General features: G+C 41.6%; 1 protein-coding gene across 1 annotated transcript in view; it reads right to left on the bottom strand.

The window, feature by feature from the left end:
- Positions 1-15,234, bottom strand: part of nbeab (neurobeachin b) — a 793,085-nt gene that overhangs the window by 394,111 nt on the left and 383,740 nt on the right. Inside the window, exon 35 of the mRNA XM_060943557.1 lies at positions 3,925-4,033. Within this exon, the coding sequence (XP_060799540.1) occupies positions 3,925-4,033 (109 nt within the window). The remainder of the gene's footprint in view (positions 1-3,924; positions 4,034-15,234) is intronic.

The raw sequence follows: 15,234 nt of genomic DNA on the forward strand, positions 1-15,234 counted from the left end.
AGAGAGGAGGGACGTGGAGCGAAGGGAGAGAGAAAGGGAGGGAGGGAGGGAGTGAAAGAGGTGGTGTGGAGGGGTGTAATTGAATTTCCTGTCTTATATTTGAATTCTGTCAGATGTTATGCTTCGACATATTCTTCAAACGGGCGATAACTCAATCTCCCGGTGTCATCTCGCTTCAGCGCGCAGAGCTCTGACAAATATCAAGCGTTATTTATCACTTCAAAGGGGATATAAGGGTTTAGTAGTGACACCAGTTTAATTGTAAAAGAGGGCTTATCTGCCCGGATAGGAATAAAGTGGAAGGGAAGAAGGATGAGGAGTGGACGGTTTGGCAGACACCACGCATCGTGGGTCAGGCAGACGTCGCCGTCTCACCGCTGACTCGGACTATCTTAGCGTCCCCTGTGGTTTATCTACCGGGTCAAGGATCCTGAAGAGCAGTATATCAAAAAGCTGCCTAAGGGAAGCTGGTGTGTAATGATAAGAAACTCATCACATCTCTTCGAGTGAGGAGACTAGTTTGTGCACCGTTTGGTCTGTGTGTATGTATATACAGTGCCATCCATGATTATTGCCCCTCCCTTTACCCCGACCTTCTTGGAAAGATTTAAAAATAAAATAGGGTTCGAAAAAAAATCCACCTTTTGGTGAAGTCGCTTCGTCTCACGCTGGAAAAATGAGAAAAAATCTAACTTTTAATTGAAATAGCTGTATTCAGAGGAAAACAAATCCATCATCAAGAAATAATTATTTTCAATATTTTTTGGCACCGGGGCGGCACGGTGGTGTAGTGGTTAGCACTGTCGCCTCACAGCAAGAAGGTCCGGGTTCGAGCCCCGTGGCCGGCGAGGGCCTTTCTGTGCGGAGTTTGCATGTTCTCCCCGTGTCCGCGTGGGTTTCCTCCGGGTGCTCCGGTTTCCCTCACAGTCCAAAGACATGCAGGTTAGGTTAACTGGTGACTCTAAATTGACCGTAGGTGTGAATGTGAGTGTGAATGGTTGTCTGTGTCTATGTGTCAGCCCTGTGATGACCTGGCGACTTGTCCAGGGTGTACCCCGCCTTTCGCCCGTAGTCAGCTGGGATAGGCTCCAGCTTGCCTGCGACCCTGTAGAACAGGATAAAGCGGCTACAGATAATGAGATGAGATGATATTTTTTGGCACCCTTGAATGTAATACTTTGTATACCCCTTGTTTGTCAGTCAAACAGCACTGAGTCTCTTCTATAACATTTTATAAGGTTGGAGATACAGAGCAGGGCATCTGAGACCGTTCCTCTTTACACAATCTCTCCAGATCATCCAGGGTCCTACCTAGACCCTCTCTTTTTGTGCTCTCGTCTCTTCAGCTCACCCCACAGGTTTTCAATGGGGTTCAGGCCAGGGGACTGAGATGGCCATGGCAGAAGCTTGATTCTGTGGACCATTTTTGTGTTGATTTGGACAAATGCTTCAGATCATTGTCCTGCTAGAAGATCCAGTGACGACACAGATTTCGTTTCCTGGCAGAGGAGCCGGAGCAGGATTCTGATTTAAAATGTCCTGGTATTTCATGGAGTCCATGATGCAATGGGAATCAGGAGACTTCGTTCAATGCCATTTCGTCCAAAGCCTTTTTCATACGCACTATCAATTATTTTATATGTGCGACAAGATCAAGATATAAACAAACCATAATTAATTTAAGGGAGTGCATTAAGTACTATTAAAGCCTTTTTCATTGAGAGTGGTAGGAGACAGATGCAAGTGCAGAAGTAATGTTCTCATTCTCATTATCTCTAGCCGCTTTATCCTGTTCTACAGGGTCGCAGGCAAGCTGGAGCCTATCCCAGCTGACTACGGGCGAAAGGCGGGGTACACCCTGGACAAGTCGCCAGGTCATCACAGGGCCGACACATAGACACAGACAACCATTCACACTCACATTCACACCTACAGTCAATTTAGAGTCACCAGTTAACCTAACCTGCATGTCTTTGGACTGTGGGGGAAACCGGAGCACCCGGAGGAAACCCACGCGGATACAGGGAGAACATGCAAACTCCGCACAGAAAGGCCCTCGCCGGCCACGGGGCTCGAACCTGGACCTTCTTGCTGTGAGGCGACAGCGCTAACCACTACACCATCGTGCCGCCCAGTACTGTTTATTAACAACTGTGAAAACACACAAGCAAACAATCCAAAACAGCAGGCAATCTCGTAAACGTGAAATGAGCAAAAGGTCGTGCGAGGCACAAACAGGCTAAGTCAGGCAAAGACAAAAACAGAAGGTAAGGACAGGAAACAGGATCAGAAACCCAGGGAATCTACATGAGAGAATAAGGCTCGGTAATGCGCACGCAGTCCAGAGCGCACCTGAGCGGACTCTCGCATGCATGCTGTTAATGCGGCTCACCTGCACATGATCAAGAGGCACCAGCGTGCCGATATAAAGACTGAGAAAATGCACATTTTCTCATATATGGATCTCATATCTCGTACCTGCCAAGGATATCTGGCAAGTGTGAGTATAGATTTTCTATGTAATTTGGTCTAATAAAAACTCTCTCTCCCCACAAGCGGCCCCAGCCGAACACGCCCGAAGTTGACTCTCGCTGATTCCCATCATTTCAGGTTTTGTTTTCATTTTGCAAAAATGTGTTTTGCTTCAGTCAAATTCCACTGAGAATTCCTTCTTTTTTCGAACAAACAAATACCTGAAATATAAAATAATAAGAAGCCTTTATTTTTGTCACATGTACACTCAAGCACAGCAAAAGTCCTCCTCTGCATTTAACCCATCTGATGCAGTGAATACATACGCACAGACATATCCAGAGCAGGGGGCAGCTATACTACAGCACCCAGGGAGCAAGTGGGGGTTAGTTGCCTTGCTCAAGGGCACTTCAGCCATTCCTGCTGGTCCAGGGACTTGAACCGGCAACCTTTTAGTCCCAAATCTGCTTCTCTAACCTTTTAACCATGGCTTTCCCTGGCCATGTAGGACCACATGAAATACTTGATAGTGGGTATGAAAAAGGCTTTGGATGAAATATCTTAACTATTGGACGAAATGACCTGTATCCATGCCATGTACCTTAACAAGGTTTCAGAGCCTTTGGAGGAAAAGCAGCCCCAAAACACCACAGAACCTGCACCATATTTTACAGTTGGGATCAGGTTCTTTTCATTATAGCCATCCTTCTTTTTGCACCAAACTCACCTTGAGTGTTTGTCACCAAAAAGCTCCATTTTTGTTCCATCAGACCAGAGAACATGGTTCCAGTCAAAGTTGTCATAGCGATAGTACTAACCAAAAAGAACTGACTCCTGTTCAGTCTAGAATTTTTTTTTTACTCTAAGTATGAATGGGATTCCCTTCGCACTCTGTACTACACAAAAGCTCCTAACATAATAGAGGGCTTGATTTAGCTAAGCTTTAATTCTCTCCCAGCTTAATCTGGTAATGAGCAGTGGTTTCTATAGCATCCCGATTTAAGCTAATAGTCTCCCGTGTCATGCAAATGCAATCACCAGTGATGGGTGTTCACTTGGCGCAAGGGCTAATGTGCAAATTGGAAGTGAGGGTTTTTTTTTTTTTTTTTCTGCATTAGTGTGTGTTGATTAATCTCCACTGGGAAACACAAGGCTGGGATTACCCAGCAACCCTCACTGCAGAGTATTTGTGAAAATAATTCTCTCATCTAGATATCAGGAAATCTATCTAGACTCAGGAAATCCGATTTTCTTTCCAAACACTCAGAAAATCTTGCTACTCAACACTTCAGGGGTTCTGAGACTAATTTTAGCGGATTTTTTTTTTTTTTTTTTACATAAGTGGAAGTCTGTCCCACATTTGACACCCAAAACCCACCCAACCCCCACCCAACCCCCACAAAACCAGTGCTCGGGAACAGTCGAGAAATTTAAAGCAGAAGGATTGAATACCTCAAATTCAGCGTGCTTGTGGACATCCTCAGCTCGCTGGCGGTTCAGGATGAACTCGGCCTCATTGGCCACTCGGACAATGTGGTCCTTCATGGCGTGACACAAGAGTCTAGGACAGAGAGGAGAGAAGAAAAGGTCAAGTAAGACATTCCTACAGTGTGAAGTATTTTCACTATGGTGGAGGAGTTTACAGTGACATGTAGAACTGAAGCAGGGATAAGTAAATATTATCACGTGAACACTGTCCTCTTATTCATGTTTTTATAAAGAACAAAATAAATAAAAGGTTTCTCATTCAGAACAACAAATTATATTACAATTCCAACATCAAGGAATTATAATAAAAACTTTCTATACGATAACACTTACAGTATTATTATACAAACAGGACGCTTTTTCGATGCAATAAAAACGTGTTCTATTCCCTTCTCGTGGGTTTCATTCATTTGGTTTGATAGCATGCGATATTGTCAGCATATCACTTATGCTACGTGTATTACATCACTCTAACCAATGGAGAATGAGCATTGAATATGGTTTACGATATTGCATGGTTGTCAAGACAACATGACATTACACGCCGGAGACGTAAAACTTCCACGCTAGCGAGAGACTGTGACTATTTGTAAACAAACATGGCTGCCAGGTTTGCTTCATTAAATACGGAAGATTTTGAGAGAATTTTGAAAGAGAAAGATGCGTTGAACACCCGAAAGGAATGTGTATGTATAATAATAATAATAATAATAATAATAATAATAATAATATTGGCTGGCTTTTTTTTCATGGTCTATCAGATATATTCCATTCAGCTACTCGTCTTCAACTCATTCAATATCATGCTAGCTGAATGGAATATCTGATATACCACTCAAAGCCAACCAATATTACAACCCCGATTCCAAAAAAGTTGGGACAAGTACAAATTGTAAATAAAAACGGACTGCAATAATTTACAAATCTCAAAAACTGATATTGTATTCACAATAGAACATAGACAACATATCAAATGTCGAAAGTGAGACATTTTGAAATTTCATGCCAAATATTGGCTCATTTGAAATTTCATGACAGCAACACATCTCAAAAAAGTTGAGACAGGGGCAATAAGAGGCTGGAAAAGTTAGAGGTACAAAAAAGGAACAGTTGGAGGACCAAATTATAACTCATTAGGTCAACTGGCAATAGGTCATTAACATGACTGGGTATAAAAAGAGCATCTTGGAGTGGCAGCGGCTCTCAGAAGTAAAGATGGGAAGAGGATCACCAATCCCCCTAATTCTGCGCCGACAAATAGTGGAGCAATATCAGAAAGGAGTTCGACAGTGTAAAATTGCAAAGAGTTTGAACATATCATCATCTACAGTGCATAATATCATCAAAAGATTCAGAGAATCTGGAAGAATCTCTGTGCGTAAGGGTCAAGGCCGGAAAACCATACTGGGTGCCCGTGATCTTCGGGCCCTTAGACGGCACTGCATCACATACAGCCATGCTTCTGTATTGGAAATCACAAAATGGGCTCAGGAATATTTCCAGAGAACATTATCTGTGAACACAATTCACCGTGCCATCCGCCGTTGCCAGCTAAAACTCTATAGATCAAAGAAGAAGCCGCATCTAAACATGATCCAGAAGCGCAGACGTCTTCTCTGGGCCAAGGCTCATTTAAAATGGACTGTGGCAAAGTGGAAAACTGTTCTGTGGTCAGACGAATCAAAATTTGAAGTTCTTTATGGAAATCAGGGACGCCGTGTCATTCGGACTAAAGAGGAGAAGGACGACCCAAGTTGTTATCAGCGCTCAGTTCAGAAGCCTGCATCTCTGATGGTATGGGGTTGCATTAGTGCGTGTGGCATGGGCAGCTTACACATCTGGAAAGACACCATCAATGCTGAAAGGTATATCCAGGTTCTAGAGCAACATATGCTCCCATCCAGACGACGTCTCTTTCAGGGAAGACCTTGCATTTTCCAACATGACAATGCCAAACCACATACTGCATCAATTACAGCATCATGGCTGCATAGAAGAAGGGTCCGGGTACTGAACTGGCCAGCCTGCAGTCCAGATCTTTCACCCATAGAAAACATTTGGCGCATCATAAAACGGAAGATACGACAAAAAAGACCTAAGACAGTTGAGCAACTAGAATCCTACATTAGACAAGAACGGATTAACATTCCTATCCCTAAACTTGAGCAACTTGTCTCCTCAGTCCCCAGATGTTTACAGACTGTTGTAAAGAGAAAAGGGGATGTCTCACAGTGGTAAACATGGCCTTGTCCCAACTTTTTTGAGATGTGTTGTCTCATCTTATCTCATCTCATTATCTGTAGCCGCTTTATCCTGTTCTACAGGGTCGCAGGCAAGCTGGAGCCTATCCCAGCTGACTACGGGCGAAAGGCGGGGTACACCCTGGACAAGTCGCCAGGTCATCACAGGGCTGACACATAGACACAGACAACCATTCACACTCACATTCACACCTACGCTCAATTTTAGAGTCACCAGTTAACCTAACCTGCATGTCTTTGGACTGTGGGGGAAACCGGAGCACCCGGAGGAAACCCACACAGACACGGGGAGAACATGCAAACTCCGCACAGAAAGGCCCTCGCCGGCCCTGGGGCTCGAACCCAGGACCTTCTTGCTGTGAGGCGACAGCGCTAACCACTACACCACCGTGCCACCGAGATGTGTTGTTGTCATGACATTTAAAATCACCTAATTTTTCTCTTTAAATGATACATTTTCTCAGTTTAAACATTTGATATGTCATCTATGTTCTATTCTGAATAAAATATGGAATTTTGAAACTTCCACATCATTGCATTCCGTTTTTATTTACAATTTGTACTTTGTCCCAACTTTTTTGGAAACAGGGTTGTATTTAATTATTTTATTAATATCATGCTCAGTACTTAATTGATGTGATAGAATGCAATTTTAGAACTGAGGCTAAATTTCCATCCAATTACTCCCAATGACCTGATTTTCGATGTAAAATAAATGTTTTAAAAATGATTAAATAATATATTTTTAGATTGATTCAAGTAATTTCAAATGTATTAAGATTATTAGTATTGTTTAAAATTACTGATGTAAGAATTATTTGCGTATGCTGTGTTTGTTTATTATAAATTTTGAATAAGTGTGTAATATCTCAAATAAAGAACGAAAGAAATACAAAAAGAGAAGGTAGTGTTATCTGTTATAGGGAGCCAAAATATTTGAGCTGTATAACTCAATTTCTATTTTTTGAAACAGATTTATTTAATGTATAATGTTTTGATCCACTTTTGGTCATGGACAGGATTCATACTAGTTAATTCAGGGGCTAATTATTATGTTAAATAATGTTAAAAAACAAATGAAAAATATATTTTTTGAATGTATTAACCAAAATATTGACTGCTTTATTTATATTAATTCTGATATTTGTGTTTCGTTAACATTATGGCATGAGTAAGAAAAATGTTAATGATTTATAGAATGAGTTAACATTAACAAAAAAGGTTTTTTTTTACACATTTTTGAACAAACTGAATCGTTAAACTAGTGTAACTTCATAAACATAACAGTTTCTACAACAAATGTGTGTATAACTTTGTATAAGCCATAAAACTGAACACGTCAATGGCCAGCTCTGGTCATCCATAATAATTAAAATCCCCATCATCCAGTTTTACTTTCCACTGTAAAGCCTGTAAAACATGTCCAGGATAAACAGCTGAATCTCTGACACCAGTTATACCATCACACTCCTGCTGGATTCAAAACGCTCATTTGTAACAGCTCAAAGTCTCCGGTGTCAAGATTACACCCTATTTTACACGTCATTAAGCCGACATTTGGTATAATTGTGCTTCTCTGGTGCATGATACTGAGTGTAATTTCTTTTTATGTCTCGGTTGAGATTTAATTCATAACCGCGTTCATCAATCTCATCCATGTCCTGAAGTGTTGACAAGCACTGAATTACCATTTTGAGGCTTGACAAGGAAACAAGCTGTAAACCCTTTTCCTCTGCTAATAATAAGAAGGATGGAATAAAACGAGTGCAGACATTCATGCCTTCTGTATGGACAGTGGAGTTGAGCGCAACTGGCATTTAATTTTTGCGTTACATGGCACATTATTTATTCATAAAGAAGCCAGAGGGGGTTATAAATTTTTATCAACTGCTTTTGGACTAAAGTAAGAACCAAAACTTTTTATTCGGTGTTGTCATGGAGCTTTATGCTTTTTATTAGCTAGTAACATATTTAATTCTATGTGTTTATACACAATACATGATAGATAGATAGATAGATAGATAGATAGATAGATAGATAGATAGATAGATAGATAGATAGATAGATAGATAGATAGATAGATAGATAGATAGACACGCAATATTTCTGTATTCATTTTAACAAAGTCCCTCATTGTTAATTTGTGTTAGCAGCACTGGCACAAATTGTTACTCTCATTCAGGATCTCTCTGCTTTCTACTTCTTTTTCTTCTTCTTCATCTTCATCATCATCTTCTTCCTCTTCTTCTTCTTCTTCTTCATCTTCCTCCTCTTCATCTTCTTCCTTCTTCATCTTCTTCTTCCTCTTCATCTTCAGCTTCCTTCTCTTCTTCCTTGTCTTCCTTTTCTTCTTCTTCTTCTTCCTCTTCATCTTCCTCTTTGTCATATTCTTCCTCTTGTTCCTCCTCTTCATCATCTTCTTCCTCCTCTTATTCCTCTTCATCATCATCATCTCATCTCATCTCATTATCTCTAGCCGCTTTATCCTTCTACAGGGTCGCAGGCAAGCTGGAGCCTATCCCAGCTGACTACGGGCGAAAGGCGGGGTACACCCTGGACAAGTCGCCAGGTCATCACAGGGCTGACACATAGACACAGACAACCATTCACACTCACATTCACACCTACGCTCAATTTAGAGTCACCAGTTAACCTAACCTGCATGTCTTTGGACTGTGGGGGAAACCGGAGCACCCGGAGGAAACCCACGCGGACACGGGGAGAACATGCAAACTCCACACAGAAAGGCCCTCGCCGGTCACAGGGCTCGAACCCAGGACCTTCTTGCTGTGAGGCGACAGCGCTAACCACTACACCACCATGCCGCGATCATCCTATTATTATTATTATTATTATTATTATGCTTTAGGACACTATTTCTCTCTCAGTTTTCAACCAATCATCACCAAATTTCACATGAAGAATACCTCTGGGCTGAATTAAGTTGCTATGACTTTTGGTGCTGATCCGGATCATCAAACTGGAATCTCATCTCATCTCATTATCTGTAGCCGCTTTATCCTGTTCTACAGGGTCGCAGGCAATCTGCAGCCTAACCCAGCTGACTACGGGCGAAAGGCGGGGTACACCCTGGACAAGTCGCCAGGTCATCACAGGGCTGACACATAGACACAGACAACCATTCACACTCACATTCGCACCTACGGTCAATTTAGAGTCACCAGTTAACCTAACCTGCATGTCTTTGGACTGTGGGGGAAACCGGAGCACCCGGAGGAAACCCACGCAGACACAGGGAGAACATGCAAACTCCACACCGAAAGGCCCTCGCCGGCCACGGGGCTCGAACCCGGACCTTCTTGCTGTGAGGCGACAGCGCTAACCACTACACCACCGTGCCGCCCCAAACTGGAATGATTCAGGGAAATGTTTTTTTTTCCTCACTAAGCGTCATTCTCTATCTCTTACCGCTCCAGATCTATAAGGTACAATGACCAGACGTCCCGGTTTGTAACAGCTAGTGCAAATCACTGTGACTTTAGTCACAGTATCTATCTATCTATCTTATTATTACCTCACCCGGGACAGAGTCCACCAGGGGGCGAGGTATTGTTTTCAGTGGGGTTTCTTTGTTTGTTTGTTTGCTTGTTTCTTTGTTTTTTGTTAATGATGTTACGGGAAAGTGGCTGGATCAATCTTCATGAAACTTTCAGGATAGATGGGCATTGTTCTCAAATAGAACTTCCAACATTTTTGGGGTCATCCAGTCAAGGTCAAGGTTTTTGTGGCTAATGCTTCGTATAGAGGCGGTAGCCACTATGTCATCATGCTGTAAGAATGTAAGAGTTTATCAATCATACAGTATGGTGTGTTCTGATTGGCTGAGAGCAGTGCAGTGTGTTCTGATTGGCTGAGAGCAGCAGAAAATCAGAACCATGTTTATTGGCCAAGTATGTTCACACACAAGGTCAAAATCAAGGTCAAGGTCACCAAAAAGGTCAAAATTGTTTTTCCATGATATCTTCCTTCATATTCATCATAAGTGGTACCGGGCAAGGTTTGTTTTGCCTGGCAACACTTGTGTAATTTGATTTTTTTATTTTAGAGTCTTTACCCTACACTTGTAAAACAAAATGTGCTCATTAGTACTAAATAATGCTTCTAAGACAGACAATTCATGAACAAGTGCTTTCTTGCGATTTTGAAAATAGATCTAGTTCACAGCGCTGTATTTTGAGCAAAATAAAACTGGTGAACAAAATACTCCGAGCCCTGATGCCACTCACAGCTTGGTGATGCTTACAAGAGATGAGGCGAGTATCACTGATAACATGTATATGTGCTATATTTACTGTATGGGCATGGGATCAGAAAACTATTTTATTTATAAGCAGTAGCCACATGGACCCATAGGGTACCTACATATTTTTATTTTTTATTTTTGCAGACTTCTGACTTTATAATCTCAGAGAATATTTGAGATTTATTCATAAATTCACAGCTTTATTCTTGGAAATTCAGAATATTTCCCCCTCCCTCAGCTCTGTATTTTTTTTTTCTCCTACACTGGCCCTAATATGACCTTGTACAGGTTCAGTTCATGAAAACAGATCCAAGAGATATGATTTTATCACTTTATTGAATACACTACCATTCAAAAGGTTAGATAAATGTATGTTCAATGTAAAATAATAATAATAATAATAATAATAATAATACAGAAATTAGAAACAAAGTTTTACGACACTAAATAGTTGGAACAAGAACAAATGCCGACAAGCACTGACATTATATCTTTATTTTATTTTATTTTTTTGGCTGGTTGACTTTGCATACCTATTTTAACTACTTTCATTTATAGCACAATTTTCCAATTTCTTTTTATGTGAAATGTAATGTGAGGGTGTTTATGGGTGTTGTGTGTTCTTGTAAAGTTTTATTATAAGCTTTTCTAGAACCATGATTAAATTTTAGAGTAATTTAAATGACATGGTCCTGGTATGTAACATTTTTCCCACATAATTACTCAGTTGTTTAGAGTTAACAGCACACAGTTACCCTGTTAAGACCTAGAAATTTAGGAACTATTAAAAAAATGTCACTGGTTTTCGTAATCATTCTGTCTGCTTGTGCTCTTGACCATTCTGCCCACTCGGTCCAATTCTAATATAATCCTAATAAAACAATACAACTGTTTCATTACATCTCTGACTACCATACATTCCAGGCTCTTAGTTTGAAAAATAAGAACGTCGACCACATCTAAGGATGTTTTGAACTGCCACATGCTTTCCAATGTAACAAATTCATCCGTGGTGTAATTTCAGAAGATGACAGATCTGCTTTCCGAAAATGCATCCCATTGTCTGTTTCAATTCAACCGGAAAGTGGTAATTAGAACTCATGCTGAATATGGAGCTTCTCTCAGAATGTCAGCTGCAAACAATAAGGAAACAAACAGAAAATATACAAAGAGCTTGCTCGACTTTACACATGGGCCAAAGCCTACATATTGTGGTGACATGATTTAAACAATATTCCAGAAAATTGTTCCTCGTTTTGTCAACGAATATGGCGTTTGAAGATGGTGTTGGACTGATGGACAAATAGTAGGTGAAATGTGATGGTAGAAAGATTTCACAGTAAATATACACGATGCAACTAGCACTACTGTGCAAACTGTATATACAGTTACAAACTGACCTGAAGACATGGGTGTGTGCGCGCGCGTGTGTGTGTGTGTGTGTGTTGAAGGTGTGAATGATAATGCTCATATCGTGCTGTATGCTGTATTACAGCAGTGTTATAGTAGAGCTGGTGAAAACAAAGAGACAGCAGGACAGGTGTCTCACTACAGATGTACAGTGGGGAGAGTGATAGACGTGCCAGCACCCTGGACAGCGCCTGTCACTGCTCACTCACACTCTCTGAAAGGAGCTCCAAGAGTGTGTGTGTGTGTGTGTGTGTGTGTGTGTGTGTGTGTGTGTGTGTGTGTGTGTGTGTGTGTGTGTGAAGGGACAGATGGGTCAACAGATGGATGTGCAGGCTTAGTCAGCCCTGATCAGCTCTGTAAGAAAAGGAGGGAAAAAAAAAAACAATGCCCTGATGCAACACACACACACACACATTTGTTAATTTCATACAATATGATATTTTACCATGACATCGTAGGATTATGGTGTTATTTTATTACAATATGGTGTTAGTAGCACCATAGAGTGTCATAATATCATACACTCAGGTTTTACTATGAGAAAGCATTAATTTACAGTGACACTATGGTGTAACTATGACGATATGATTTCACACATTATGGCGTTACTATGACACACTGTGGTGCTAAATGACTTTTTATTTTTATTTTTTTTACTCTGACACACTATAGTGTCATACTAACATTATAACGTCTCGTCTCATCTCATTATCTCTAGCCGCTTTATCCTGTTCTACAGGGTCGCAGGCAAGCTGGAGCCTATCCCAGCTGACTACGGGCGAAAGGCGGGGTACACCCTGGACAAGTCGCCAGGTCATCACAGGGCTGACACATAGACACAGACAACCATTCACACTCACATTCACACCTACGGTCAATTTAGAGTCACCAGTTAACCTAACCTGCATGTCTTTGGACTGTGGGGGAAACCGGAGCACCCGGAGGAAACCCACGCGGACACGGGGAGAACATGCAAACTCCGCACAGAAAGGCCCTCGCCGGCCACGGGGCTCGAACCCGGACCTTCTTGCTGTGAGGCGACAGTGCTAACCACTACACCACCGTGCCGCCCCACATTATAACGTGTCAAAGAAAAAAAAAAGTAATTTACCACCATATAGTAACTCCATAATGTGTGAAATCATTGCAGGCCTCCGTCGGTCATGATTGACCATGGGTTCACATCCTAATCCTGGCTATCTGCTCAAATGGAGCAGCGCCTCTTGTGGCTGTAGAGACCTATGCGGGAGTGACAGTCTCTGTCGCATAAGTCACATACAGTATGTAGATGGTCTCTGGTCTGTTGGAGTTGTTGCTCTCCTTAGTGCGTGCTCGCTTTTCTGCTGCAGCGTTCATCAGCTTCTCTTCCCCTATCTTGAGGTGTTGGTTCAGGGTGCTCCTCCACCTTAAAGTGCTGATGACACATTTTTGACATCTTTGGCGATGTTTTATAACATAAAAAGTAATTCCCGATGATCCATATATTAATTCACGAAGGCGCCTATTTTACAAGTTATGATAAAAAACGCGGCTATTTGGGTAAATTTGACGGGGCTGCAGCACCCAGGAGACGGAGGAGGAGGAGGAGGAGCTATATGACGTCAGCAAAAGAACCTTCCTCCTAACTTACCAGTTTGTTGTTGATGCGGCAGGTGTTCAGTTTATCATTATTAGTATTTTTATTAGACATTATTATATATATATATATATATATATATATATATATATATATATATATATATATTGTTGCCGGCTTTTGCTCCAAAACCCACAAGGATGGGGTAAGTTTATTCGAGTTTCCCAGAGCATGCGAAGTGGGTGAGGCAAGTCAGGCGCACTCGTGACAAGTGGGAGCCCTCACCAACATCCGTCCTGTGCTCTGAACACTTCGATTTGGATTGTTTTGACACCCTTCCCAGCTTAAAGGAATCTCTTGGGTGTTCAGTTCAGCATAAACGTGTGTTGCTACCATCAGCAGTGCCTGCAGTATTCCAGAGGGGGTCTACTAGTAGCTATGCCGGATCCAGCAGTCGCCTGGGACAAGACGACTCCTCCAAAGACAGTCCTCCTGTCAGAACATGTGTTGAGAAACGACATAAGATAAAGGTACGTAGAGCTATAGAGTGCTCCGACATGATGCTAAAAATAGTAACCATGCGGTCTGTGCGGCCATCTTGGAAGTGACTCGCTCCAGAGCGCTCATAGAGTACACATCATAGAGTACACATTCATGATAATCATAAATGTAATCATAAAGTCGGCGTGATATCAGTCATGTATTTGCTTGTGAAAGCTTGCGGCTTTCATGTAACTGCCGCCTAGCAACGAGAGGCAAAGGGTAAAGAGGGTAGGCTATCATAGATTCTATTCGGAAGAGATCAATACATGATTGCTTAAAAATTAGGTATTTTAACAATTTGCATCTGTTTTGTGATTATCGTGACACTTGTGTGTTATATAGAACTGTATGTCTTATCAGCACATCGAGGATCTTCCACCGGAGGCTTTAGCAAGTACTCGTAGCAACACTACACTTTACCCTTTGCCATGCGTTGTTAGGGAATGGTAGCAAGTACCCCGATGACCGACTTCAAGAATATGTAGAAAAAAAATTAGAAATTATACTTTCCAGAAGTCATTTGAGCTTAGTGTATTGCATTTCCATTTATATTGTAGGTTCTTTCTGATGTTTTTGCGGAGTATGACGCAGCTGCTGAATCAGAAGCTGCAGAGTTTGTATGTACTAGTTGTGAACATTCACATTATTATCAATCTCATTTATTTAAAATCAGATAAAATCATACCATCATGATCACTGCTTAAAGTACCAGTATTTGGTTGTTCTTTTGTTCAGAACTATGATGCCAGCTGCCAAGTAGACCGGCGTTTTCATGCGCCATTTCCACTGAGTAGAACAGCCAGTGAACCGCAGCATGTTCTTCCGCTGACGTCACAGCTTGGCCGCAAGCCATGGACCCAGTTTTCTTGTGCTGTGCAATTAAAAGTTGGATATTCGCGTAACAGCAGCTTCTTTTCACGTAATTATAACAGAAATCTAACATGTTTGCCATGTTGTATAGTTTATTTAAGAAATTACATAGAGTCATGTTCGTGTCATCAGCACTTTAAGCAGTCAGCTGCAAGGTTCTCCCAGGTCTTGATGTTGATGTCAAGTGCTCGCATGTCTCTTTTGCAGGCATCCTTGTATCGCAACTGTGGGCGTCCTGTGCTTCACCTTCCAGCTGCCAGTTCTCCATAGAAGAGGTCTTTTGGGATGCGCCTATCTTTCATGCGGTGCACATGGCCCAGCCAACACAATTTGTGTTGCCTGAGGAGGGT

The sequence above is a fragment of the Neoarius graeffei genome, chromosome 17 (assembly GCF_027579695.1).
Source record: "Neoarius graeffei isolate fNeoGra1 chromosome 17, fNeoGra1.pri, whole genome shotgun sequence".
Lineage (NCBI taxonomy): Eukaryota > Metazoa > Chordata > Actinopteri > Siluriformes > Ariidae > Neoarius > Neoarius graeffei.